The 25912-nt window shown below is 42.9% G+C and overlaps 2 protein-coding genes across 5 annotated transcripts in view; one reads left to right on the top strand and one right to left on the bottom strand.

Moving 5' to 3' along the window:
- The first annotated feature begins 1141 nt into the window (after window positions 1-1141).
- HDDC2 (HD domain containing 2) lies at window positions 1142-18309 on the top strand. 3 transcript variants are annotated; one of them, XM_060238837.1, is made up of 6 exons: window positions 1142-1393; window positions 1915-2036; window positions 2642-2744; window positions 12115-12183; window positions 15839-15977; window positions 18153-18309. In XM_060238837.1, the coding sequence occupies exons 1-6, from the start codon at window positions 1349-1351 to the stop codon at window positions 18251-18253; spliced, it is 579 nt and encodes a 192-aa protein (XP_060094820.1). In that variant the 5' UTR covers window positions 1142-1348; the 3' UTR covers window positions 18254-18309. The 3 variants fall into 3 exon arrangements, with proteins under 3 accessions (XP_060094820.1, XP_060094814.1, XP_060094827.1); XM_060238831.1 differs by having other exon boundaries at window positions 12100-12183; XM_060238844.1 differs by having other exon boundaries at window positions 1312-1418; window positions 12100-12183.
- A 1613-nt stretch (window positions 18310-19922) lies between these two features.
- TPD52L1 (TPD52 like 1) overlaps window positions 19923-25912 on the bottom strand; it is a 64100-nt gene continuing 58110 nt past the window's right edge. For both annotated transcript variants that reach the window (XM_060238941.1, XM_060238933.1), the window contains 2 exons: window positions 23389-23449; window positions 19923-20745 (listed from right to left, as the gene is read on the bottom strand). In XM_060238941.1, the coding sequence (XP_060094924.1) occupies window positions 20614-20745; window positions 23389-23449 (193 nt within the window). In that variant the 3' untranslated portion in view covers window positions 19923-20613. The remainder of the gene's footprint in view (window positions 20746-23388; window positions 23450-25912) is intronic.

The raw sequence follows: 25912 nt of genomic DNA, 5'->3' as shown, positions 1-25912 counted from the left end.
TGAAGGCCTAGCCAAAGAGCTCTGTTTTGCAGGCCCTGCAGAGCCTGGATCTTTAAAGGACTCATTCCACCAGGCAGGAGCCAGGGCCAAAAAAGCCCAGGCCCTAGTTGAGGCAAGCCAGACGTCTCCATGGCCAGGGACCACCACAGGTTGGTTGTTTGTAGAGACCAACGGGGCTCATATGGGAGAGATGGTCCTCAATGTATGCTGTCCCCTGGTCATATAGGGCTTTTAGTTGCTTTTTGAAAATAAATAAATAAGCCTTTTAAAAATCCATAGGGGAAAGGAGGCAGTGAGCACACATGGATGAGGAAGGGTAATAATGTTGAGAAATCTGCACCTTCCCATCCCCATTGTGGGGAAATTCAGTTTGACCTGAAAAGATCTGAGCAAATCAAGTTCAGGGAATACTGAAAGAAACCACAGGTCATGAAAGTAGCAGAGATGAAAGATGGTATCATCTAGATGAGGAGAAGAAGAAGAAAAAAATGGATTTATATCCTACCCTATACTCTGAATCTCATAGTGATCACCTCCCCCCCCCCCCCAATAGGATACATTTTCAAGTAGAAGCATGTAGGACTGCAGACAGCATCCTTCACTTTTTGCAGGGGTACCAGATGTCCTCTTTTTAAGGGATGTCTCATCTTATTTTGGTGTCCATCCTCTTTGGGGTTCTTAAAAAAAACTTATGAAAATGTCCTCTTTTGGGTTGGAAGGTTAGTACAGTAGCAATTATCACAGTTTAAATAGTAGGGGTATTTAAAATGAGATTTGTCATAGTGATTTGTTTGAAGTAGTCAGTAGGGAAATATTTCGTGTTTAGCTTGGAATGCCAGAGTGATGTTTGCGAATCACCTCCCCCCCCCCCCCCGGTTTCTCAACAACAGTAAAGCCGTTAAATAGCATTTTCTTTAAGAGTAAGAGAGAGAGCGCTCTGTCATTTGTAATCGTGCCAATTCACTAGAGCAAAAAAAAAAAAAATCGTATTTAATCAGGCAGGCAAAATAATCCTGGTCAATTCCATGGGGTGTTTCAGTGTGCTCTGCAGAAACCGGTGCTTCTCCTTTTGCTTCTTAGACTGATGGGGAAAAAACCCAACCCCCTGCAGCGTTCAATCCCACAGCGCCCAGTACGGCGTGCTCCCATTTAAAAGCACCTACGACTGCACCTCGCATTTGGAAGAAAGGGAAGCAGTACACAAAGAGGTGAAGGGTGGTGACTCCTAGGTTCCACCCAATCAGCTGCGGAGGAGCTGCCTGGCGCAGTGCTGATGCCATTTCCTCCAGCATAGAGGACGTTACTGGTTCCCGCGCGTTGTATTCCTTGTGCGCTTGTAGCAGGAAGTATGGGGAGTTTGTTACAGTTTATGAGGATGGTGGGGCAGCTGAAGGTGAGCATAGGGAGTTTGAGCCGAGGTCGCCTTTTTTGATTCTTGCGACCCCGACGATCCCCCAGCCTCTTTTGCAACTACTAACGTGGTGGTCCTTGGGCATTTGTTAGGGAAGTCGTTTTCATTAAACCTAGGGTTATTCCTGTATAGCGATAGTAAGGGTCGCGCTGCGTAGCCCATTTACGTCCGGTCGCCTTTCCTAGCGGGCGGTGGGTGGTGGTATCATGCATGTCGTTAAGATGGAAAGAGACGTGGTGACGTGAGGGAGGTGGAACTAATGTAGAGGGGGTAGCGGCAGAACAGACCCCAGAACACTTGCTGGTATTTCTAGTTGCTCGTATACTGCTCCTAATATGAGACTCATCTTGTGACCTGAGCCAAAGGTTTCCTGTTTGTTTTAACAACACCTCTAAACAGCAAATGCAGCTCATTTTAAATATAAGGTGTGACATGACAGCCAGTTATATAGCAATGGATAGTGGCAAATTCTTGACAGTATTGCTCAACCTGTTTTCAACTAGAGAGTACCACGGACAGGCTGGGTATATAGAAACATAACAAATCCAGAGAGTGTCTCAGATCATATGTACAGGATGGCAATCATGGCTTTGGTAACTGAAGATAAAACACTTAATAAAGATAGGTGAGTATACTAAGAATTTATGGTGTTGTAGGTTTCTCTTGATCAATATGCAAAACTACAGTTAAAAGACCTAAATCTTGAGAAAAGGTAGTTGAAATCATTGGGACTTAAGTTATGCATAACTAATTGTCCTGTTGATTTCAGTGGGATTTGTTCACAAGCTTTCTGTGCACTATTGAACCATCAGGATTGTATATTTCCAAACCCTGCAAGTAACAGAGAAATCAGAACTGTATACTTTTATTGATGATGGCTTCATTGCTGCATGCTGTGGAAGACTTATCAAAATGGATTGCAAAGGGCTCTTAATGTTTGATACATGTGATTTAGTGTCTGGAGTTTTGAAAGCTGGGACAGGTTTTAACAGAGAGACTCCTTTACAGACCAGTAATCTAGCCTGTTGTTTTAGTTTGGTCAAAGATTACAAATGTGGAGAGGATTTTATGCCTTTGTTCAGTTCCAGGAGTTATAGTGAAAACTATATTATTATAGGATGTTTTTGTAGAGATTGCTTAAAATATAAAGTGAATGAAGTTTGATTTAATAAACTTTGATGTAGAAATAAGAGTTGGAATCTAATTCTTGAATGCTTTTCTTCATCCCAGATGTATACGACTAGCTCTGGTTCATGATATGGCCGAGTGCATTGTTGGTGACATTGCTCCTGCTGATAACATTACAAAAGAGGAGAAACATAGGCGAGAAGAGGTTGGTGTCTTAGAGAGTGTGTTAATGTACAGAATTTGTGAACTGAAGTAAGAAAAATGGTTTGAGAGATTTTTAAAAATACCTTCACTCCTATGTCAACTTTATTCTCTAGCCTGGGAAGATACTTGAGTTTAAAGCTATTGGTGAATAACTGCCACAAGAACCTTCTAGACATCATTCTGGAAAAATTGTACATACATTTATGCAAGGGAGATAGCACTGTGGTGACAAGTTCCACCTCCAACTTGTTTTCATTGGAAGGTATATAAAGGTCCTTTGTACTTACAAGTGTAAGTATGTAGAGTGATCTTCATGAAGTCAACAACCCTGACTGTGGGGTACACTTGTGTTAAAATATTATTGTAAGGTGAAAACATGCATGCCTTCCAGCACAGCACACACATGAACACTGTCTCCTTGGCATTGCTTGCATAACCCTTGTTCTTCTTGACTACCTAAGTCTGCTGGGGAGATGAGGGACAGGAGACCGTCCTGCCCCAAAGGGAAAAAACCCAGTCACTCAGCTGTTTCATCCCTGAGCTTATGGGAGTGCTGTTTCAGCATCCCTGCTTTTCAGAGGTGATATAGAATGCTGGAGGGAAACAAAGTTAGTTCAGATCTGCCTCAGGGAGAGTACCATCATAGTTTTGGTCTGCCTCAGTCGGAGGGCAGTTTGAAGAGTAGCTCCGCCTCCTAGTGTGGCAGAGTGGTATAATTCTGCCTCTGAGAGAAAATAGAGTATCTCATTGTTAGGCTTGTATCTGCTGATGTAAAGACCTTGTACCATTTAGTTTAACTCTTGGGAAAGGATGTGGGTGGAATTGTGTGTGTGTGTAAGTATCCAACCTAGGGGCGAGTTAATGAAAGCTCATATATACCTGAAAGAATTCATACCACATGCTGAAATCATTAACAAGAATTCATTTCACACACTAAAGCCATAACTAGCTTAAATTTATGTGCCTCGGCCAGGTTTCCTTGATTATCTGGAGACCTGTGCTATCTGGAGACCTGTGTTAGTTAAGCAAATCCTCTTTGTTATTTACATACAACTCCTGCCTCAGTTATCTCCATGTTCAGCTTGCTCAGTACAAAACTTACCTCATGGCAGTGAACCCAAAGCCTATCTGATGAAGTATGCATGCACACAAAAGCTTATACCCCAAATTAAAGTTGTTGGTCTTCAAGATGTCACTGGACTCAAACTTTGTTCTTAGAACATCTAGTAACTGATGGGAAGGTTTCCAGTTCTAAATAAACCTGGTTCCACAAAATCATAAGAGTCTGCAAGGCTTTTTTGGAGCAGGAACACCGTTCTGGCTGGCTTGGTGTCAGGGTGTGTGGTCTAATATGCAAAGAATTCCTGCTGGGCTTTTTTTTTACAAAAAAAAAAGTCCTGAGAGTCTGTATGGGTCCTCTCAGTTTTAAGAGGGGCCTGGCTGACTGGTTCCAGGAGAAAGTATTCCTCTTTGAGAGCATGTGGGCACCCTCGCAGGTTGTGATATGTCCACTACTAAAACGCAGCGTGGACCCAGGAGATTTGCATAATTATCAACTGGCTGCAATTGTTCCATTCTTCAGCAAGGTGATTGAACAGGTGGTAGCTGGCCAGCTCCAGGGATTCCTAGATGAAGGGGATTGTCTGAATCCTTTTGAGTCTGGTTGCAGGCCTGGTTATGGTACTGAATCAGCCTTGGTCACTCTAGAAGATGACCTATGATGGGAAATGAATAGAGGGAGTGCAGCTCTGCTGATTGTCCTGGACCTCTCAGTAACTTTTGATATCGTCAATCATGGTTTCCTTCTGTGGACTGCCTTTCTGAGTTAGGATTGGGAGATACTGTTTTGCAGTGTGTCCAGCCTTCAGAAAGTAGTTCTGGGGGTCTACTGCTTGGCCCTTTAGCCTGTCGGATCCTGTAAGGCTGCATCTTGTCTCCCATGTCTTTCACTGTTTATATGAAACCACTGAGTGAGATCATTGGGAGATTTGGCCTGGGCGTTCACCAACATGTGGATGACACTCAGATCTATCCAGGGAGGCTGAAAGAGCTCTGCGCTGCCTGGAGGCAGCTTGGAGGTATATGCTACTAATAAACTCAGACTTATTTCTAACAAGATGGAAATGTTATTTGTGAGTGGAAGGCCTGACCTAAGATTGAAGGTGTTGCATGTTCAGGATGGTTTTGCATTCCCCCAGGAGGAATACATGGGTGCATAGATTGGAAGTTCTCCTGGACCTGGACCTATTGCTGGATATGCAGGTGGCATTTATGGCTAGAAATGTCTTATACCAGCTTTGACAGAAAATTTCTGGCCACTGTGCTGCATACCCTGGTAAGATCTAGATTAGATTACTGCTGTACACTTTATGTGGAGCTTCCCTTGGAAAAGTGCTCATAAATGTCAACTGGTACAGAATGCTACAGCCGGAATGTTAACTGGAGTGGGTCTCAGTGTGTTTCCAAGCCCAATTCAAGGCAATGGTGTTGACCTTTGAAGCCCTAAATGACTTGGGGCCTGCATACCTAAAAGACCACCTATTCTCTTAAGAACCTTCCTGACTGCTAGGGTCATCATCTGAGGCCCTGCTTTGGCTACCCTCGCCTTATGAGGTCAGGCAGGTGGTGATCCAAGAGAGGGCCTTTTCAACCATGGTGCCAAAGCTGTGGAACGCCTTCTGTCACTATGTTCTGCTGATGGTTGAAGTCATTTTTGTTTTGTCTGACATCTGAGCACATTGCAGAGAGCTCTAGAATAGAGCAGAGTAGTGCTACAAGCGTGAGGTTTGTGGCTTAGCAGCTGGGGGAGTTGCTGAAAACTTCTAAGTTCGTGTGAAGGGCTGAAGGTGAAGGTGATTGTTGCTGATTGATTAGGAGTGGCTGTGTTCCCCATCCTCTTTGGATTATTAAGCTGAGCCTTGCCAGAGAGCTAAAGGGCTCTTGGCCTGTGGCTCTTAGCCTGGGGGCTGTGTAAGGACCAGGAATCCGGATCCCTATTTTCCTTGTGTTCCCAATACGGTAAGTAGACTCTCCAGGTGGGGAGCCACATAAACAAACAGTGTTTAAAAGGGGACTGTATAGTTTTAAAAAGCTATCATGAAGGTAGAATGCCAGCAGGGGGGTGGGGGCTTTCCAGTGTTTTGCATTGAGTGTCACATGTATGACTATCTGCCCACAGGACAGAAGTCTTGGGTGTGTGCTAGATGCAAGGAGCTCCTGGTCCTCAGGGAACGAGTTCGTACCCTTGAGGCTGAGGTGACTGACCTGGAGAAGCAGAGACAGTCAATTAGGCACTCAGAGAAGACTCTTGGGGACATGTTAGATGAGCCCCGCTCTGAATGTGGCAGCCCTGTTGCTGCCAGGGAGCATGAGGGTCGAGAGGGAACAGGACACCGGGCTGAGGATAAGGGGAATGCACCCTCAGAAGGGACCTCTTCTTCAGTTGGTGAGCGGGTATCCTTTCACGCCAAGGAACCATCCCTGGGCAGGGAGAGAGGGGGGGTCTTGGTAGTTGGTGATTCGATCCTTAGGCAGCTAGACAGCTGGGTGGCAAAACCGCGTGCTGACCGTATGGTGACTTGCCTGCCTGGTGCGAAGATAGCGGACATTACACATGTAGTAGATAGGCTGATAGACAATGCTGGGGAGGAGCCAATGGTCATGGTGCATGTTGGCACCAACTATGTGGGGAAATGCAGTCGTGAGGTCCTGGAGGAAAAATTTAGGCTGCTAGGCGGGAGACTTAAGGCCAGGACCTCCAAGGTAGCCTTCTCAGAAGTGCTACCTGTTGCACTTGCAGGGCTGGAGAGACAGGCACAAATTAAAAGTCTCAATGTGTGGATGAGACGATAGTGTAAGGAGGAAGGGTTTAAGTTTATTAGGCACTGGGATGCTTTCTGGAACAAGTGGGAGCTGTACAAAAAAGACGGTCTCCACTTGTCCCCGGATGGAACCATCTGCTGGCGCTTAAAATCAAAAAGGTGGCAGAGCAGTTTTTAAACTAAATCTTGGGGGAAAGCCGACAGGAGATGAAATGTCTCTGGTTCAGGAGGACTCATCTCAAAGAAATGAAGGGTTAGCTGTTACTTTTCTACCGGGTAATGGATCAGAGTTGTCCACTGAGATGGTGACAAACAGAATGGACTGCCTGTCAGAGTCTCGAGGCGGTAGGAGGAAGGTGGCGGGCCTAGCTTGCCTGGGAAATTATAGAGGTTTGTACACAAATGCTAGAAGTGTTCAAAGTAAAATTGGTGAGTTGGAATGTTTAGTGTTGGGAGAAAACATAGACATTGTGGGAATTTCAGAAACTTGGTGGAATGAGGAGAATCAGTGGGACACGGTGATTCCTGGCTATAAGTTATATCGGAAGGATAGGGAGGGAAGGGTTGGAGGTGGGGTGGCTCTGTATGTCAGAGAGGGCATATGGTCCAGTAAGACTGAGGTCAGAGAATTACATTCCCTTCTAGAAATGCTTTGGGTTGAAATAGAGGGCCCCAAAGGAAATTTAACTATGGGAGTTTGTTATCACCCACCAAATCAAAAGATAGAGGACGACTATAATATGATGAAAAGCTTAAAGATAGTGGCTAGATGTAAAAACTGTGTCATCATAGGTGATTATAACTACCCGCAGATTGATTGGGTCAATATGTGTTCTGGTCGAGAGAAAGAGATTGAGTTTCTAGATGCTCTCAATGACTGTGATATGGAGCAGATGGTCTCTGAACCTACCAGGGGTGGGGCGATCCTGGATTTGGTCCTAAGTAATGCCCAAGACTTGGTGAGAGATGTAAAAGTGATCGCACCGCTTGGGAGCAGTGACCATAACATTATTGATTTCACCGTTTGTATAAATAGAGAGTTGCCCCAAAAAAACGGCACCCACGTTTAACTTTAAAAGGGGTAAATTCTCTGAGATGAGGAGGCATGTGAAGAGAAACTGAAAGGAAAGGTAAATGCAGTCAAAACCCTTGGGGAAGCGTGGAGGCTATTTAAAACGACAATCCTAGAAGCTCAGATAAAATATATACCACAAGTTAGGAAAGGCACAAATAGGTATAAGAGAAGGCCTGCATGGTTAACAAAGTAATGGAAGCTGTAAAAGGTAAGAAGGACTCCTTTAAGCGGTGGAAAGCTAGTCCAAGTGAGATTAACAAAAGGGAACACAGACAGTGGCAAATCAAATGCAAGACTGTGATCAGGCAGGCAAAAAGGGACTATGAGGAGCATATTGCAAAAAACATAAAGACCAACAGCCAGGGAGGCAGTGGGGCCCTTGGATGACCAAGGGGTCAAAGGATTACTGGAGGAGGATAGGGAAATGGCTGAGAAGCTGAATGCATTTTTTGCCTCTGTCTTCACTGTGGAAGATGAGAAGTGTTTGCCTGCTCCAGAACCACTTATATTGGAAGGGGTGTTGAAAGACCTGAGTCAAATTGAGGTGACAAGAGAGGAGGTCCTACAACTGATAGATGAATTAAAAACTAATGTCACCAGGTCTGGATGGCATACATCCAAGAGTTCTGAAAGAACTCAAAGTTGAACTTGTGGATCTTCTGACAAAAATATGTAATCTTTCATTGAAATCTACCTCCATTTCTGAGGACTGGAAGGTAGCAAATGTCACCCCCCATCTTTAAAAAGGGTTCCAGAGGAGATCTGGGAAACTACAGGCCAGTCAGTCTGACTTCAATACCGGGAAAGTTGGTAGAAACCATTATCAAGGACAGAATGAGTAGGCACATTGATGAACATGAGTTAATGAGGAAGACTCAGCATGGGTTCTGTAAGGGAAGATCTTGCCTTACTAACCTGTTACATTTCTTTGAGGGGGTGAACAAACATGTGGACAAAGGAGACCCGATAGATATTGTTTACCTTGACTTCCAGAAAGCTTTTGATAAAGTTCCTCATCAAAGGCTCCTTAGTAAGCTCGAGAGTCATGGAGTAAAAGGACAGGTCCTCTTGTGGATCAAAAACTGGCTAATTAATAGGAAGCAGAGAATGAGTATAAATGGGCAGTCTTCGCAGTGGAGGACGGTAAGCAGTGGGGTGCCGCAGGGCTGAGTACTGGGTCCCATACTCTTTAACTTGTTCATAAATGATCTGGAGTTGAGAGTAAGCAGTGAAGTGGCCAAGTTTGCAGATGACACCAGAGAGGATTGTAAGGAACTCCAAAGGGATTTGTCGAGGCTGGGTGAGTGGGTGTCAACGTGGCAGATGAGGTTCAATGTGGCCAAGTGCAAAGTAATGCACATTGGGGCCAAGAATCCCAGCTACAAATACAAGTTGATGGGGTGTGAACTGGCGGAGACTGACCAAGAGAGACATCTTGGGGTTGTGGTAGATGACTCACTGAAAATGTCAAGACAGTGTGCGATTGCAATAAAAAAGGCCAACGCCATGCTGGGAATTATTAGGAAGGGAATTGAAAACAAATCAGCCAGTATCATAATGCCCCTGTATAAATCGATGGTGCGGTCTCATTTGGAATACTGTGTGCAATTCTGGTCACCGCACCTCAAAAAGGATATTATAGGGTTGGAAAAAGTGCAGAAAAGGGCAACTAGAATGATTAAACGTCGACTGCGGGGTGACATGATAGAGGTTTACAAGATTATGCATGGGATGGAGAAGGTTGAGAAAGAAGTACTTTTCTCCCTTTCTCACAATACAAGAACTCGTGGGCATTCAATGAAATTGCTGAGCTGTCGAATTAGAACGGATAAAAGGAGGTACTTCTTCACCCAAAGGGTGATTAACATGTGGAATTCACTGCCACAGGAGGTGGTGGTGGCTACAAGCATAGGCAACTTCAAGAGGGGATTAGATAAAAATATGGAACAGAGGTCCATCAGTGGCTATTAGCCACAGTGTGTGTGTGTGTGTATATATATATATATAAAAATTTTTGGCCAGTGTGTGTTGGACTGGATGGGCCATTGGCCTGATCCAACATGGCTTCTCATGTTCTTATCCCCTCAATGATCCTCCTTCCTGCTGTATGTTTTAATTGCTGTTTCATGTTCCTCTAACAAAGATTTTAGTTTTGGCTTTAATTGTTTTTATAATTTATTTTTATCATTGGGCAGAAAGGCAGCATACGGATTTTGTAAATTTAAAAAGCAACAAAATAGCTGTGGGCTCACTATTAGTACCTAAGCTTGTAAAAATGGAAATTATGTAGAATTTTATATCAGTCATATTGGAGGGGGGTGGGAAATAAAACAACATCCCCAAGTTTGATGTGTGAAGTGGTATAAATAACTACTTGTAATCAATAGTGGTATTACTAACAGACATGTATGCTTAGTCACTTTATTATAGACAGGACTGTTTTTTGAGCAGGAACGCACAGGAACATAGTTCTGGCTGGCTTGGTGTCAGGGGCTGTGGTCTGATATGCAAAAGAGTTCCTACAGGGCCTTTTCTTTTAAAAAGCCCTGCGCAAAACAATGGTGATGTCAGGGGGTGTGGCCTAATATGCAAATGAGTTCATCCTGTGCTTTTTCTCCAAAAAAATGCCCTGATTATAGATAAATGAAAAAGCCATGTACTACAAGAGCAGCCAAAGGCAGTGTGCAAGCCTGAGCTCTCCAGAACTTTTAATCAGACTGGAAGTTTTAAAAAAGGGTGGGGGATAGAACGTTCAGGCTGTGATCTTAAGGCCTCTCAGTCAGCATTCTATATAGAATTCTTTGCTGACTTTAATGTACACAGTCTGTGGCTGCTTGGTATTAGGTTGTGCCCTTGGAATGCTAGAAATAAGCAAAAAAGAAGCCCTCCAATTGAAAATATAATAGCCAATGTCATTTCTGACACTGGACATTGGACAGAATTCACAAATCACGTAAAAGGAGAGTGCAGAGGTAATGCATAGTAGTTCTTGTGTTTTGTTTTTGCTATGAAATTGCAGCCGATGTATGGAAACCCTGTGGGCCTTTCAAGGAAAGAGGTGTTCAGAGATGGTTTGCCATTGCCTTTTTGTATTAACCCTGGTGGCTTCCCCATTCAAATACTAGCCAAGGGTGACCCTGCTTAGCTTCTGAGAACTGACAAGATCAGGCTAGCCTGAGCTATCCAGGTCAAAACATGTTAATGAATTTTAGTTTATTTTCTAAATGAAGAGTCAATATAAGCCAATTTGTAGTGATGTTTCCTAGTAAAATGTTCCAGGTTCTTTCATCATTTTTTGTTTCTTAACATTCAGCCTGCAACTCAAAAGCTTGCATGCTATATGTTATTTTGGTTGGTCTCAATAAATGTTATACCATACCTTTTTGTTTCTGGATAGCTGTTTTGCTATCAGACCTAGTTCTGATCTATTATAATAGCCACTAGAGGTCACAGTCATATTCTACTTCTAAAATTTTTAAAAGGGTCTGACGCCTTTCAATATGATAAGGAACATGTTATAGCAATTGTTTGCAGTACTAATTCTTTTGACTTCCTAATTTCTGCCTTAACTCCTACATTTTTTATGGGAATTATTATGCTTTCTTTGATTACCATTCAATTGGATAATCTTTCTTAACTGCGAATTCTGTATTAATGTTGGTGTTTTTATTCTGCCTGCTAGGGTAATCTGGCAGTTCTGGCAGGTTCAGCCAGTATGATAATGCCGCTATATAAATCAATGGTGCGGCCTCATTTGGAATACTGTGTACGATTCTGATCACATACCTCAAAAAAGATATTATAGCACTGGAAAAAGTGTCGAAAAGGACAACTAGAATGATTAAAGGGTTTTAACACTTTCCCTATGAAGAAGGGTTAAAACACTTGGGGCTCTTTAAGCTTGGAGAAATGTCAACTGAGGGGTGACATGATAGAGGTTTACAAGATTATGCATGGCATAGAGAAAGAAGTACTTTTCTCTCTTTCTCACAATACGAGAACTCATGGATATTTAATGAAATTGCTGAGCAGTCGGGTTAGAACTGATAAAAAGAAATACTTCTTCACCCAAAAGGTGATTAACAAATGGAATTAACTGCTACAGGAGGTGGTGGCAGCTACAAGTATAGACAGCTTCAAGAGGGGATTGAATAAGCATATGGAGCAGAGGTCCATCAGTGGATATTAGCCACAGCATTGCTGGAACTCTGTCTGGGGCAGTGATGCTTGGGGGGCACAGTGGGAGGGCTTTTAGTGTCCTGGCCCCACTGATGGACCTCCTGATGGCACTTGGGTTTTTTGGCCACTGTATGACACAGAGGGTTGGACTGGATGGGCCATTGGCCTGATCCAACATGGCTTCTCTTGTGTTCTAAATACGAGGGTGATTCACAGAAGTTAATTTTCCCCAAAGAACAAATTCAGATGTCTGATTTTGTTTAACATCAAATAAAATGTAGGAATCTATTTTTCAGGATGCTATGAAACATTTGACCCAATTGCTGTCAGAAGACTTAAAGAAAGAAATTTATGAACTTTGGGAGGTAAGCTGTTAACATCTGAAATACACTTAACTGTGAATAGTTACTATTCTAAAGTAGTTTTTGCACTGTTATAAAGAGGTCTGAGTGCTAACATTTTAAGCATATTTTAAGTTTTAAAATATGTATACACCGTATTTTTCGGACCATAAGACGCACTTCCCCCCCCCCAAAAAGGGGGGGGGAAGTGTGTGCGTCTTATGGTCCGAAGGTACATACCTTGGGGGGGGGTGATCCGCTGCCTCTGCCTGTGATCTGGCGCTTCCCCCGCGCCTGCCTGCCTGGCTCCATCTTCTTCAGGCAAGCGCTGGGATTGCTCCACGTGGCCCCACCACAAACCCAGCGCTTCGCAAGCACCGGCTGCGGAGGGAGCAGCGTGCTTCCTCCTTGTCTGTCTGCCTGGCTCCACCTCTGATGCTTAAAGCAAGCGCTGGGATTGGAGGGCGGAGGGAGCGATCCCAGCGCTTGCTTTAAGCATCAGAGGTGGAGCCAGGCAGACAGACAAGAAGGAAGCATGCTGCCCCCTCCGCAGCCGGCGCTTGCGAAGTGCTGGGTTTGCGGTGGGGCCACGTGGAGCGATCCCAGCGCTTGCCTGAAGAAGATGGAGCCAGGCAGGCAGACGCGGGGGAAGCGCCAGATCGGAGGCAGAGGCAGCAGATCGCCCGCCAGGAGGAAGGTGCGTCCTATGGTCCGGAGCACCTTATGGACCGAAAAATACGGTGTGTGTATGTGTGTATGTATTTATTTATTTATTTGTCTTTGTCTGTGTTCTTTATAAAATTTATATTTCTGCTGCCTAATCTGTTCTAGAGTATCTGAGCAAAATGGGTTTTAAATGCCAGTGTTACAGAGAATAGTCAATAATTAGATGAGAAAGAGATGAAAAGAGAGCCAGCTCTCTATTCTGTAGATTCTCTCCCTCCAGCCTTTTCTTTTGAGAAATGTCAGGGGGTTGTAACTATTCCATGGGAGCCTCTTCCTATTTATTGTGCCTTGAGGTACCTTTCTGCCTTATGCAGAAAGAGAATCCAGATGCCTACTTCCATCCACTAAGAAGTCAACATGTTCCTTTTATCTTTGTTATTAAAAATCACGTGCAGTGTGCACATTTAGTCACTTGTGGCTTGGTTATGCCTGCTGAACTGCATGGATGCCTCATGAATTCAACAATATGTGCAGCGTGGTGAGGCTTGCTTAACTGCCTCTGAAATACTTTTATGAAAATGTTGAGTCACAATACTTCGCATAGGCTAGGGTTTACCAGGCTGGGGTAGAGAGCTTATTGATGGAGGGAGGGTGGCCTACACCAAAGGTGTATTAATCACTGTGACGCATGCAACTAAAGCAACCTCCGCATTCAGAGGCTGTAAATCTCTGAATCCCAGAGCCAGGAGGTAACATCTGGGGAAGGCTTCAGCCTCTATGATACTGTTGTTGGATCTCCAGAGTAATTGGTTGGCCACTGTGTGAGATAAGCTGCTGGACTAGTTAAATCACTGCTCTATACCAGCAGGGCTTGTCTTAAATTCTTATGTTTTCAGCTCCTGACAGAGTACAACTATAGAGGGAGATAGACAAATCTCCCTGAGGAGGAAGTTCCAAAGTTTTGGTGCTAAGAAGGTCTTTGTTAAGGTTGCATCTGTCTAGCATCAGACTGTAGAGGTACTCAAGGTGGGCCTGTGAAGATGACTGGAGTGGTTGAATATGGGAACCGGCAGTCCTTCTGGTATGCTGGACCCAAGCTATATAGGGCTTTAATGAAATTGTGGGAGTCTTTGTAACCTTGAAGAAAAGGGCAACAAACTTGTCAGTTGCAAACAAGAAGCAATATGAAATGCTATCAAACATAAGATGATGGGGTGTTCAGTGGCTTTCCCTTCTATGATCAGGGACATATACATGCATGATAGAAATTCCTGAGTTATTCTGTATTAAGACAGCATTTTTACTTGACATATATCTCAAATTACTGTCAAGTTATATTGGCTGTATTTCATTGGTTTTCAAGTTGTTTGGCAGATGTCCCCTTGGGGATTTTAATCCTGCTGATATAATACAATAATGCTGCTTTCATCTTAGGAACAATAATACTACATAATAAACTTGAGACTGATATAGTGTAAAAAGTTTGCAATCTTTTATTTTATAAATGGGCAAATAAAACAACAACAACAACAAATTTTTATTTGTATCCCGCCCTCCCCGCTGGAGCAGGCTCAGGGCGGCTAACAACATAGTTCATACATTAATTATACAAAATTGATAAAACTACATTTAAACAGTTTAGTTAAAATCCTGATTCAGTTTTTAAAATTAATTAATAAAAGTGCTAGTGCTATGTTTGCTTTTATGATGGCGGTTTTCTTAACAATTTCCTTCTTCAGCGAAAGCCGATCGGAAGAGGATGGTCTTGCAGGCCCTGCGGAACTCTTCAAGGTCCCGCAGGGCCCGCATTTCCTCTGGAAGTTGATTCCATAGGCTCGGAGCTATAGAGGAGAAGGCCCGGTTACGGGTGCTTTGCAACTTCACCTCTTTCGGTCCGGGGATGGTCAATAGGTTTTTTCCGGCTGACCTCAGTGCTCTCTGGGGTTCATATGGGGAGAGACGGTCCCTAAGGTAGGCAGGTCCTCGACCATATAGGGCTTTAAAGGTAATGACCAGCACTTTGTAACGAACCCGGTATACAACTGGCAGCCAGTGCAGCTCGCGTAGCCCAGGCTGTATGTGCTCCCACTTGGGGAGCCCCAACAGCAGTCTAGCCGCCGCGTTCTGCACCAGCTGCAGCTTCCGGGTTCGGTACAGAGGCAGCCCCATGTAGAGGGCATTACAGTAATCCAGTCTCGAGGTGACCATTGCATGAATCACCGTTGCAGATCTTGACGCTCTAGGAAGGGAGCCAGCTGCTTTGCCCGTCTTAGATGGAAAAAGGCTGACTTGGCAGTGGCTGCAATCTGGGCCTCCACTGATAGTGAAGGCTCCAGTAAGACTCCCAGGCTCCTGACCCGGCACGCCGCTTTCAGCGGCGCCCCATCGAAGACTGGGAGAGGTATTTCCCCTCCCCGAGCGCCCCGACCTAGACAAAGGACTTCTGTCTTCGCTGGATTCAGTTTGTAGCTACTTATAAGGCATTGAATATAAGTATGTAACTTCCAGATACTCCAAACTTAGACACTGATACGCCATACTTAAATAGACATTGAGAAGTACTTTTGCTATGCTAAGAATAAAATCCAGAAGTAGCAATGAGTGGCAGTAACCTGTTGGAAAAGTATTTAGAAATGAGCGGGGGGGCGGGACCGGGGACAAGCCCGGACTAAAGTGACACTTGTAAATATTGAAGGGCTTAGCTGAAGGTTTTGCATCTAAGGAAAGGTTTCTTGGATGGGATGATTACATGTGTTTACAATCTTTGGCTGGATATTGTCCGGTCAAGCAATAATTTCCAAGACTAGATTTGCATGTGGTTCATGTTGCAGTCCTACCAAGGTTACAGAATTAATCACAGGCAATTAAATGTAGGATTATTTTTGCATGCAATTTGTCTCTTATGCAATCAGTGATACAGGATGTACACTGAGCACAACTATAAGATTTTTTTGATCTTCCCTCTCAATAAAAGAGAGTTAAATACATTTTTGATTATGCTCATTCCATTTAGGAATATGAATACCAGTCTAGTGCTGAAGCAAGATTTGTAAAAGAGCTGGATCAATGTGAGATGATACTTCAAGCTTTTGAGTATGAAGAATTAGAAGAAAAACCTGGAAGACTACAGGAATTTTATGATTCAACTGCAAGTAAGCAATGTTTGCTAGTTATAATAGTAAAAAGGTTCTGAAAAGAGAACCACTATGCTTGGGTACCATGAGGGCCAAACCAAATATGACAACTGGAGTTTTTGAATGAAACACCCAGCACTTTTCTTCTGCAAATCACATGTACCCAGTTCAGAAAGGGATCATGGTGTGAGGTGAGTTTGAAACCTTCCAGCCTGGGATAGTCCCCACAGAGTTAGCATTAACCCTGTTTGGTAAACACAGCACCTGATTTGAGAACCTCTATGTTCACCCCAATAGGAAGAACACCAGTTTAAGAGTGTTTCAGGTCAGGAAAACAAAGTTGAGGAGGCAGCTTCAGTGCCACCTCTTGCCAAGATCTCATTTGGAACCCTGCCTGGCAACTTCTGTTTGAAGAAAACATAACACTTCAGCCCTTCAAAAACTGAATTCCCAGTGAGGATACACACTGAATGAATTTGGCACATTTATTTGGCATTTGTCTTGGGAATCAGGCTGTCCTGTGCAGGCAATACATGCTAGTGTTTTCTGCAAGTATTGGCTGGACTTATGTGTTTGCTGCAAATAGGCATACCCAAGTATCAGATATGCAATCTGTTTAACAACTTCTCCCTGTAATTGTAGGGCTATCGTCATGCAAAAACAGAATCTGTCTTCCATCTCTGGTTCCTCCAAAACTGAACTGGAAATGTAGATATTTGATATGCAGCAGTTTTCACAAATCCTGTTTGATTAATACTGTAAGTCTGGTAGAGATCTTAACATTAACCACAACCAAATATGCTTACATAACTAAAACCATATAAATGAAAGAATTTACATTTAAACATTTCAGTGGGTGCTTCCTGTAAAAAGTTTAGCAGTGAGTTGTTTAATTCCCAGGTAGCCTAACTACCCTGAACCCGCATAGCCCAGGCTAGTCCAGCCTCATCAGATCTTAGAAGCTAAGCAAGGTCAGCCCTGGTTAGTATTTGGAGGCGAGACGACCAAGGAAGTCAAGGTCACTATGAAGAGGCAGGCAGTTGCAAACCACCTCTGAACGTCTCTTCCCTTGAAAACCATATGGGGTTGACATAATTCAGGTGTGACTTGATGGCACCCCCCCCCCCAAAAAAAAACCCCAAAGAGCTTAGAGCAGGCTGGTTAAATACCTTATCAGTGTTCTGAGTCTTCAAAAAGAGATCTACATAGTAAATGCTTCTGCCATTTAGAATTGGGAAGGGTCGAGGCTATGAACATATGAAGCAGCCTTCTACTGAATCAGACCCTTGGTCCATCAAAGTCAGTATTGTCTTCTCAGACTGGCAGCGGCTCTCCAGGGTCTCAAGCTGAGGTTTTTCATGCCTATTTGCCTGGACCCTTTTTTGGAGATGCCAGGGATTGAACCTGGGACCTTCTGCTTACCAAGCAGAAGCTCTACCACTGAGCCACTGTCCCTCCCCTATGTGACAGAGCGTCTGCCTTGCATGCAGAAAGTTCAGTCACTGACATATCCACTTAAAAGGATCAGGCAGTAGGTGAGACCCTAAGAAAGACACTGGAGAGCCACTACCAGTCTGAGTAGAGAGTACTGACTTTAATGGATTCCGCATGAGGCAGCTTCAATTCCAGGCTTTGCAGAAATTATTAAACCAAGTTGTCTACTTGTACCTTTTCATTATACAAAGTTTAACTGTTTTCACAAAATTGTTGAACTTCCTGCATTTTTGTGAGTCAAAAGGTGGGATGGAAATGAAAATACAAAGAGCTATTTTGAGCAAGCATAAGGTTTCCATGCATTTAGTGAGGTTCCCCCCTCCTTTAAACAAAAATCTGGCTTTCTTATCACAAACATACTGCTGTCTTGAAAAACACATTAGGCACGTGGAATCAGTTGCATTGTTTGCTGTGTTCTATGTTATTAACACATTAGAAGTATATGGGCTACATAGAATTCTTTCTCCTCCATACTAGTATGAACCACTGGCCTTTGTACCATTTGTGGCAGTGTTACTACCTTACTGTGCCCCATGCTTCCATTGAGGTTAATAGAATAGGTTGCAAGGATCAATGGGATGGAAAGGAATGAGCAGTACAGAGTTTGTGTTGAGAAATGGTTAGAAATATTGTTACCATTTTCTAGCACCTAATAAAATAAGAAAGCAGCTTAACTTACTGTGATCTCTTGATCTGCAGGAAAATTTAATCACCCAGAAATAGTTCAGCTTGTGTCTTCCATAAATACAGAAAGAAATACAAAAATAGCTGCTGCATCGAACAGTGTTCCTGCATCTTGAGTAGTCTTTTGAGTATTTTCAGCTGTTACCTAAAATAAAAAAAATTATGGTCCCTGTGTGGTGTGTTAGTTTTGATCATTGAGCTTAAGGGGACACAAGTAACTCCAGGTTCATATGAAATATGTTCGGTGGTGATTCTTAGATAAGGTATGAAGATGTGATAATCTGTAAGGGGACAGGATCAGCTTTCTTGCAGTGGGAAATAGACCAGACAAGTCTGGGCAGCCTGTCCACTTGGTATCTTAACAGCTCAATCAACTTCAGCCAAGGGGTTTGGGGGCTACCGGACAGGTGACAGGTGTTTTGCTCTAGTGGAAGAGTCAAACCTGGTTAGGGTTTGTTAAATTTTATATGCTGAACCTGCAGTCAACTCTTGGTGAGGGGGCATAATTGACCTGTTTGTAGTAAATGATAATTACGTACCCCCCTTAAGAATATACACACTTAACCTTGCATTGCATTGCATATCCATTGAAATACCTCAATACATTCTCTGCAGTAATGTCTTTTGGGTAGAGAGCATGAAACCCAGCAAATTAAAGGATCATATTAAACCAAGTCACAGAGTTTGCAGAAAGACTGATTTTTTAAAAAAAGGAATACATCCTTAAATTTTTCTGTGTAGATTCATGGGACCTTTTGCTCAGACAAAAAATTTTCTTGCCCTCTTCAGTATAACCTTCCATATTGCTGAATATAAGAAGTTCCATACAATCTGAGGATCTAATGCCATATAATTTGAGGATCTTCTTGAGCTGTGTCTAGAAGAAGCAATGAGGACTGTCCTTGGTAAGCAACAGAAAGATAAGCAGAGTTTTTAGATCAGGTAGTTCAGGGGTGGCCAATGGTAGCTCTCCAGATGTTTTTTTGCCTACAACTCCCATCAGCTCCAGCCAGCATGGCTGATGGGAGTTTTAGGCAAAAAACATCTGGAGAGCTACCATTGGCCACCCCGAAGTAGTTGCAACTTCAGGCTCTTACTTTGTGTTTCTGGGTAGATAAATGAACAGCTGTTTTCACTTGTGTCCAGGTGCCAGTAGTATTATGCTAAGTTATTAAAAGGCACTTCTGGGAACTATAATAGGTTTAGGATGGACAAAAATAAATACTACTTTACACAGAGTGATTAAAATGTGGAATTCACTGCCAGAGGATATAGTGATGGCCACAGGAATAAGCAGCTTTAGAAGGGGATTAGATAGATGCATGAAGGATAGGTCTATCAATGGCTACTAGCCATGGTGATTGAGGAGAACCACCACATTCAGAGGCACGAAGTCTCTGAATCCCAGAGCCAGGAGGCAACATCAGGGGAAGGCCTCAGCCTCTATGCCCAGTTGCTGGCCATCCAGAGGAACTGGTTGGGCATTGTGTGAAACAAGATGCTGAACTAGATAGACCATTGGTTAGATCCAGCAGAGCTTTTCTCATGTTCTTACATTTGTCTTCATCAAGTTTGTCTTAATTAAAACAAAAGATTTTGATGAGATGTTTAACAAAATGTTTTTAAGCATTTTAAAAATTATTCTAGAACAGGAGTTAAAATTGTTGCTTAACTTGTCAGTGGGAAAAAAAGTTATTTCCGAACACCTCAATTTTCTTACATTATATACTTATTAGCTGTAAAGAAACAGTAGCTTGCAAGGAGAATCCAGCCAGAGTCCTTGAGTAGAGGAAAACAGTTTATTGGTAACAAAGAAATATGTTTGCTGTGGCACTGAAGGCTTATGACATAAAGTAGTAATCCACCAAGTCACTGTGAATCAAATGGATGCTGTGGAACAATAGTGGGTTGTAGACATAGGACAAATACCATGACTAAAACTGCAGCCTGACCTTTAAATAAAGCCAGTCAAAGATCAAAGCAGGTACATGTGTAGAAATAAGAAGAAATAAGAAATTAAGAACAAGCTGGTCACTTGTTCACAATACCATGTATCAGAAATCCAATTTGAAGTATATATTATTTGAACTGATTACTGGAAATATATAACATATATACACATATAGACAAGAGTACAACATTTGTAGGTCCATTTCAAAAGTAGAACAACTGTTTCTTGTAGAAGCTTGTTTCTTGTAAAAGCATTTATAAAATGACATTGAGTTTGACACATGTAGGACCCATTCATTTTCTCCAAGCTCCATGTTCTACAGCCACAAAGAAAAATGCTAGAAACCCAGGAGCCAATTCTGAATGGTACCATCAATCTGCCCATAAGCATGAAGAAGAGAATCCTTCCTGATTCAAACTAACATTTTCCTACTGGGTCATAACTATTAGCATGGAAAATATATGCACTGCTTATGTAGCTGAATTGGTCTTAAGCAGAGGTGTGGAAAAAAACAATACCATCTCTCTAACATTGAAGCTCCTCTTCTGTTTCTGGAAGTCGAGTGCTCACACTGGAACTCTGGGCACTGGCATGGGCAGTAGAACTGAGAACCTCTTCAAAACTTCCTCCACTTTGGCTTGCACCTCCAACTTTTGTCTGACAGTAACAAGCAAGGCCAATGACAAATACATTTGGTTAAACAAAAAGGCTACTTTTTCCTCTTGTTATTGGCTATATAAATGTTTGGACCACTGTAAGTAGATATAAACTCCATCAGGTAATTTTTATTTCTTTCGCTCACAACAAAGTGAGTAATAACTGTAATGGCAAGTACCTTAAGAAAAGGAGGTATAGAAATGATGGCTATTTAAACAATTCCTTTGTTAAACGCTGCTACAGCTAACTGCAAAATTGACAAGTATCTAACTATTGTAAGATGTGTGTGTATGAAACAAAAGAACTTTGCCCCAGGTAAAGTTTTTATTACAAATTCAGTTTTGAGTAAGATTATTCAAAATTTGTAATACATTTATAGGTTTCTATCCTAAGTCTAACTTCCATTTTGTGCTATTCCTTTTCTGCTGTATGAGCAATTCTATGCTACTAGGAGCTTCTGCTTATGCAACACGAGCAGCTTTCAGTAAGCTAATAAGCACTTAGCACCAGAGGAAAACACATATCAGAGGACTGCCTTTGCAAGGGACTAATGGTTTACAAATGAAAGTGAGACGTAGGGTCCAGTTACATTCTTTTCAAACCTATATCATTGCTTGATTCAGTATAACTCTAAAGCCAGATGCAGTGTCACCCTTGAATCTGCCAGCCATCATGTAAGTTTTCTAATGTTAAAAATTTTCAAGGCATAACCATGCACCAGAAGCAGGAAAATTAGATTGCTTGATAAAACTTTAATTTAGAAACATAATATTAAATCCAACTCATAAAATAAAATAAAAGCTAGCATATGAAGCTGTGGCACTGTACACAGTCTAAGGAGTTGCTTCAGACAAAGGCTAAATGTACATTGAATCTTACGTGACAAGATGTTCAAAGAACAGAGTACAGTGAATGTCAGAGCAAGAACTCCTCAATGAAATCTAAACTGCCTTTGGCGTAAGTGACAGTAACAACAAAGCTGGCAAATTTGAACAAGGGCTGTATCGTGGACCGTGCCTGTTCCTTGGTATCCTTCACCACATTAAGATACATTTAACCTTTAAACATGACATTTTAATGCTCTAACACATTCAACTTGCTCTAGGAAGTTCCACAGTGGTAGGATACAAGAACTTTTATGCATACTGTTGACTTAGTTGCACAGATACAGTCAGAAGATATTCTAGATCAGTGTTTCCCATTTGCAGGGTCATGACCCGGTACCGGGTCACGGAAGCCTCACTACTGGGTCACAAGAAAAGCCAAAGCTAGCTCCGCCCCCAGCAAAACATGACCTCTGCTCTGCTTCCTTCCTTCCCCTATCTCTCTGTTGTGCAGAGAAAAGCTAGCCTTGAAGACTGACACAGGCTTCAAAGCCTGCGCTCCATTTGGCTTCCTTCCTTCCCCCATCTCTCTGTTGTGCGGAGAAAAGCTAGCCTTGAAGACTGACACAGGCTGCAAAGTCTGAGCTCTGTTTGGCTTCCTTCCTTCCCCTGTCTCTGGGTTGTGCAGAGAGGAGCTGGGCTGCCTCTCCTTCCTTCTCCCACTCTCCCAGTGTTTGAGAGAAAAGCTGGCGTCCACTGGCAGTTTAGACCCATGAAGTGTTCTTCAAGGTATGAGCTTTCCTGTGCCTTGCAGTATGTTCTTTTGGGGAGATTTCCCGGGAGGCCTGGGTAGCAAAGAAGGGTGTGTGTGTTTTTTTCAGCCGGGAGGGGTGGGGAGTGGGCATTCCAGAAGCTATTTTTTTTTTTTTACCAAACGACTGCTGGGCAGAATTGTTGCTGTCTGAGGTCACCTGACGATGAGGAGGGGTTTTTTGCTCCCGCCCCCCGCTCTTTCTTTCTTTCCCTGCAAGTGATGCTCTGTATTCTTGGTGCTGGGAGGGGGGGCAGCAACAGTGGGAGGGCTTCTAGTGCCCTGGCCCCACTGTTGGACATTCTGGAAGTGACATCACAGGAAAAGGTGGAGTTTTGGTTCAGTGTGCCCCAGTGACATCATTTGGCCCTTGACACCACAGGAAATGACATAATTCCTGTCTCCTGGCTCCACCTCCAAATTTTAGTGAGTCATGAAGGGGAAGTGTAAAAATAACTGGGCCACGGAAAAGAAAAGTTTGGGAAGCCCTGTTCTAGATCATGGGTCTTTTGCCATTAACTTGTTCCTCTATGGTACATATTTCAGCTTTCTACAGGTGCTGAAGCTCTGTTGGTCTGCCTTGATACCAGTGACATAACTCTAGCTCCTCTTCTTTCATGACTGTCACATGACTTCTGTTACATGCTTGCAAATTAGCAGTCCAGCTGTGGCCACCTTGGATGTCAAAGGTGGGCCCTGGTTCTAGAAAAGCTGAAAAATTCTGCTCTAGGCTGATCTTCCAGGACATGGTAGAACATGATGAAGCGATAGTTTCTTGGGTATATACAACCTGAACAACATTAATAGCGGGACGATTTATATTTCTCTAACAATATTCTAACTTGCAGGTAATTACCCCTTTCCCTTCCCAGAAGTGAAGGAACAATCAGTGGCTGATCATGGGACAAGGTATTGATTAACCAAATGACTTGCATTATTTTCAGTGATGGGTTCATGCAAAACCAAGTGGATGCAGACCTAGCCTGTCACTCTACTTTTGCAGCATACCTTAAGGCTTGTGACGGTGGTTTCAACCTTTTCTTCAAAGGATTTGAATGTAGGAGAATTCCTAGAAGAGTAAACCACAAAACTGTCAGCTTTTCAACAGGTTCATGTCCTCAGTTTCTACTAGGCAATTCTGCAATGACAAAATTATTCTCTGCCAGGATATATTTCTGTAGTTTAGCAACTGTAACTAAACACTAACCATTGCTTCCAAATTTCAGTTATGATAATATTAAGAGTTTTAAAAACAGGAGTAAAACCCATTTAAGTTGCTGTATATTTATTATGTTGTCATATTGAACATCTCATTGGCTACTTAAATAGTAACAATACACATTCAAGTGCAAGCAACTGTCAGATGTCAAGGTGAATTTGGCCCTTGAAATTAGCTGGCTTCAGAAATTACTACTTTTCTCATCAAGGGGTCACAGGGCTGGTGCCACTATTAAAGAAGGACCAGAGGTGGGCAGTGTGTGCCAGTTGGGGGAAATCCTCAGGACCTTCTGCATCACCAGAGATAACTGGTGGAACATTCTTTACCAACAGTTGGATCTAAAGTAGTAAAATTATCTTTTGGCCAGCTGTACTGCTGCCCTGAGTGAGACTGGAATGCAAATGTAAGGTATAACATAGGGTGCTGTGAATCAGAAGCAGAGTATATGAGAACAGTGTGCTACTAGATGTTCTATGCAAAACAAATGAACTCTAGAACTCCTGTGGCTACATACACAAGATGTGCATGTTCCACATCCTCCCGTCCTTTTCTGCCCAATGTTAAATGGTAGAGACAGTGGGGAGGAAAGAAGGACCCCCTCTTACTACAAATGGTTCAGTATTCAGGGCAATACACAAATGAAAATTCATACCATACTCCTTTGTGAAAAAAGAGTCGGATATAAATCTAATAAATCTAATATAAATCTAATAATAAACACAACATAACAGATTTAAAAGTCCCAAATATGAATTACAGTCATAGAAAGCCCCAATCTGGATTAAGGCTTCAGAGAGAAAGCATTACACTTTTTTAATTTCAGCATGGTTTTGTTCATCAAAATCCCTCCCAGTGTTATTAGACTTTTAAAAGGAAAAAAAGACTGGTATCCATTTTTTGCCCTTTCTTCCTTCAGAGGGCTATAACAGGATTAAATACCAATGCATTGATCAGACACAGCTGTAGATCAATTTTTAAAAGGCATTAGGATGATCCAATAACAGTTTTCCTACAGTCTCACCAGTTCTTAGTAGGGATGGGCACAGGGGTTTAGCCAGGCTTTTAAAGTCAGGGGGCATTTTTAAAGTCAGGAGTCACCATTACCCATCATCCACAGGAAGTTGGGGGGCCTTTGTGGTAAATTGGGAGGTTGGGACCCTGGGGCCCCCACTATGGGCCTGGATGTACATGAACTGCATTTTTGCAGTTCAATTCGTGGCTGAACCACAAACCAAATGTGGACTGGCTGGCCAAGAAAGAAGAAGAATTGCAGATTTATACCCCGCCTTCTCTCTGAATCAGAGACTCAGAGCAGCTTACAATCTCCTATATCTTCTCCCCCCACAACAGACACCCTGTGATGTGGGTGGGGCTGAGAGGGCTCTCACAGCAGCTGCCCTTTCAAGGACAACCTCTGCCAGAGCTACGGCTAACCCAAGACCATTCCAGCAGGTGCAAGTGGAGGAGTGAGGAATCAAACCCAGTTCTCCCAGGTAAGAGTCCACGCACTTAACCAGTACACCAAACTGGCTCTCAGCACCTTTAAACAGCTGAGCTCCTTTAAACAGCTGTTTTGGTGGCTTTTGCAGAGAGGAGAAAGCAAGGATTTAAACTAAAAAGTTTGTGGAGGTGGGCTGCAGTTCAGAAACCATGAACCAGCCAGAATGTGTCATGAGCAAAGGATTGTGATCTGATTCAAGCCCATCCTTAGTTCTTAGCCAGTCAGTGTGAGATCAAATATTCATTTAGGAGTATGGTCCATTACCATCTATTGGAATTATGTCAATTTGATCAGGATGTGGCTAAATTTGAAGAATGGATGGCATAGAACTGAATTGCATGTTAATTCCATGCTGCAAACAGGAGTAATTATCTATCTAGTCCTAACGAAAGTAGCAGAAGCTCTTAAGTTCCATGAAAGAAAGGAGTAAGAAGATGAAGATATTGGATTTATATCCCGCCCTCCACTCCGAAAAGTCTCAGAGCGGCTCACAATCTCCTTTACCTTCCTCCCCCACAACAAACACCCTGTGAGGTGGGTGGGGCTGGAGAGGACTCTCACAGCAGCTGCCCTTTCAAGGACAACCTCTGCCAGAGCTATGGCTGACCCAAGGCCATGCTAGCAGGTGCAAGTGGAGGAGTGGGGAATCAAACCCAGTTCTCCCAGATAAGAGTCTGCACACTTAACCACTACACCAAACCCCTCACTTCTATATACTTCACACCTTTAGTGTTTGTTGTTACAAAATTACAGTCAACAATGGCCACAGCTGCTTCCCATAGCTTAGGCAGTCTTGGTAAAAGAAATCCAGC

This window comes from Heteronotia binoei, chromosome 1, assembly GCF_032191835.1.
Source record: "Heteronotia binoei isolate CCM8104 ecotype False Entrance Well chromosome 1, APGP_CSIRO_Hbin_v1, whole genome shotgun sequence".
NCBI lineage: Eukaryota > Metazoa > Chordata > Lepidosauria > Squamata > Gekkonidae > Heteronotia > Heteronotia binoei.
The sequence above is the reverse complement of the archived record's forward strand: the minus strand, read 5'-3'. Positions and strand labels throughout refer to the sequence as shown.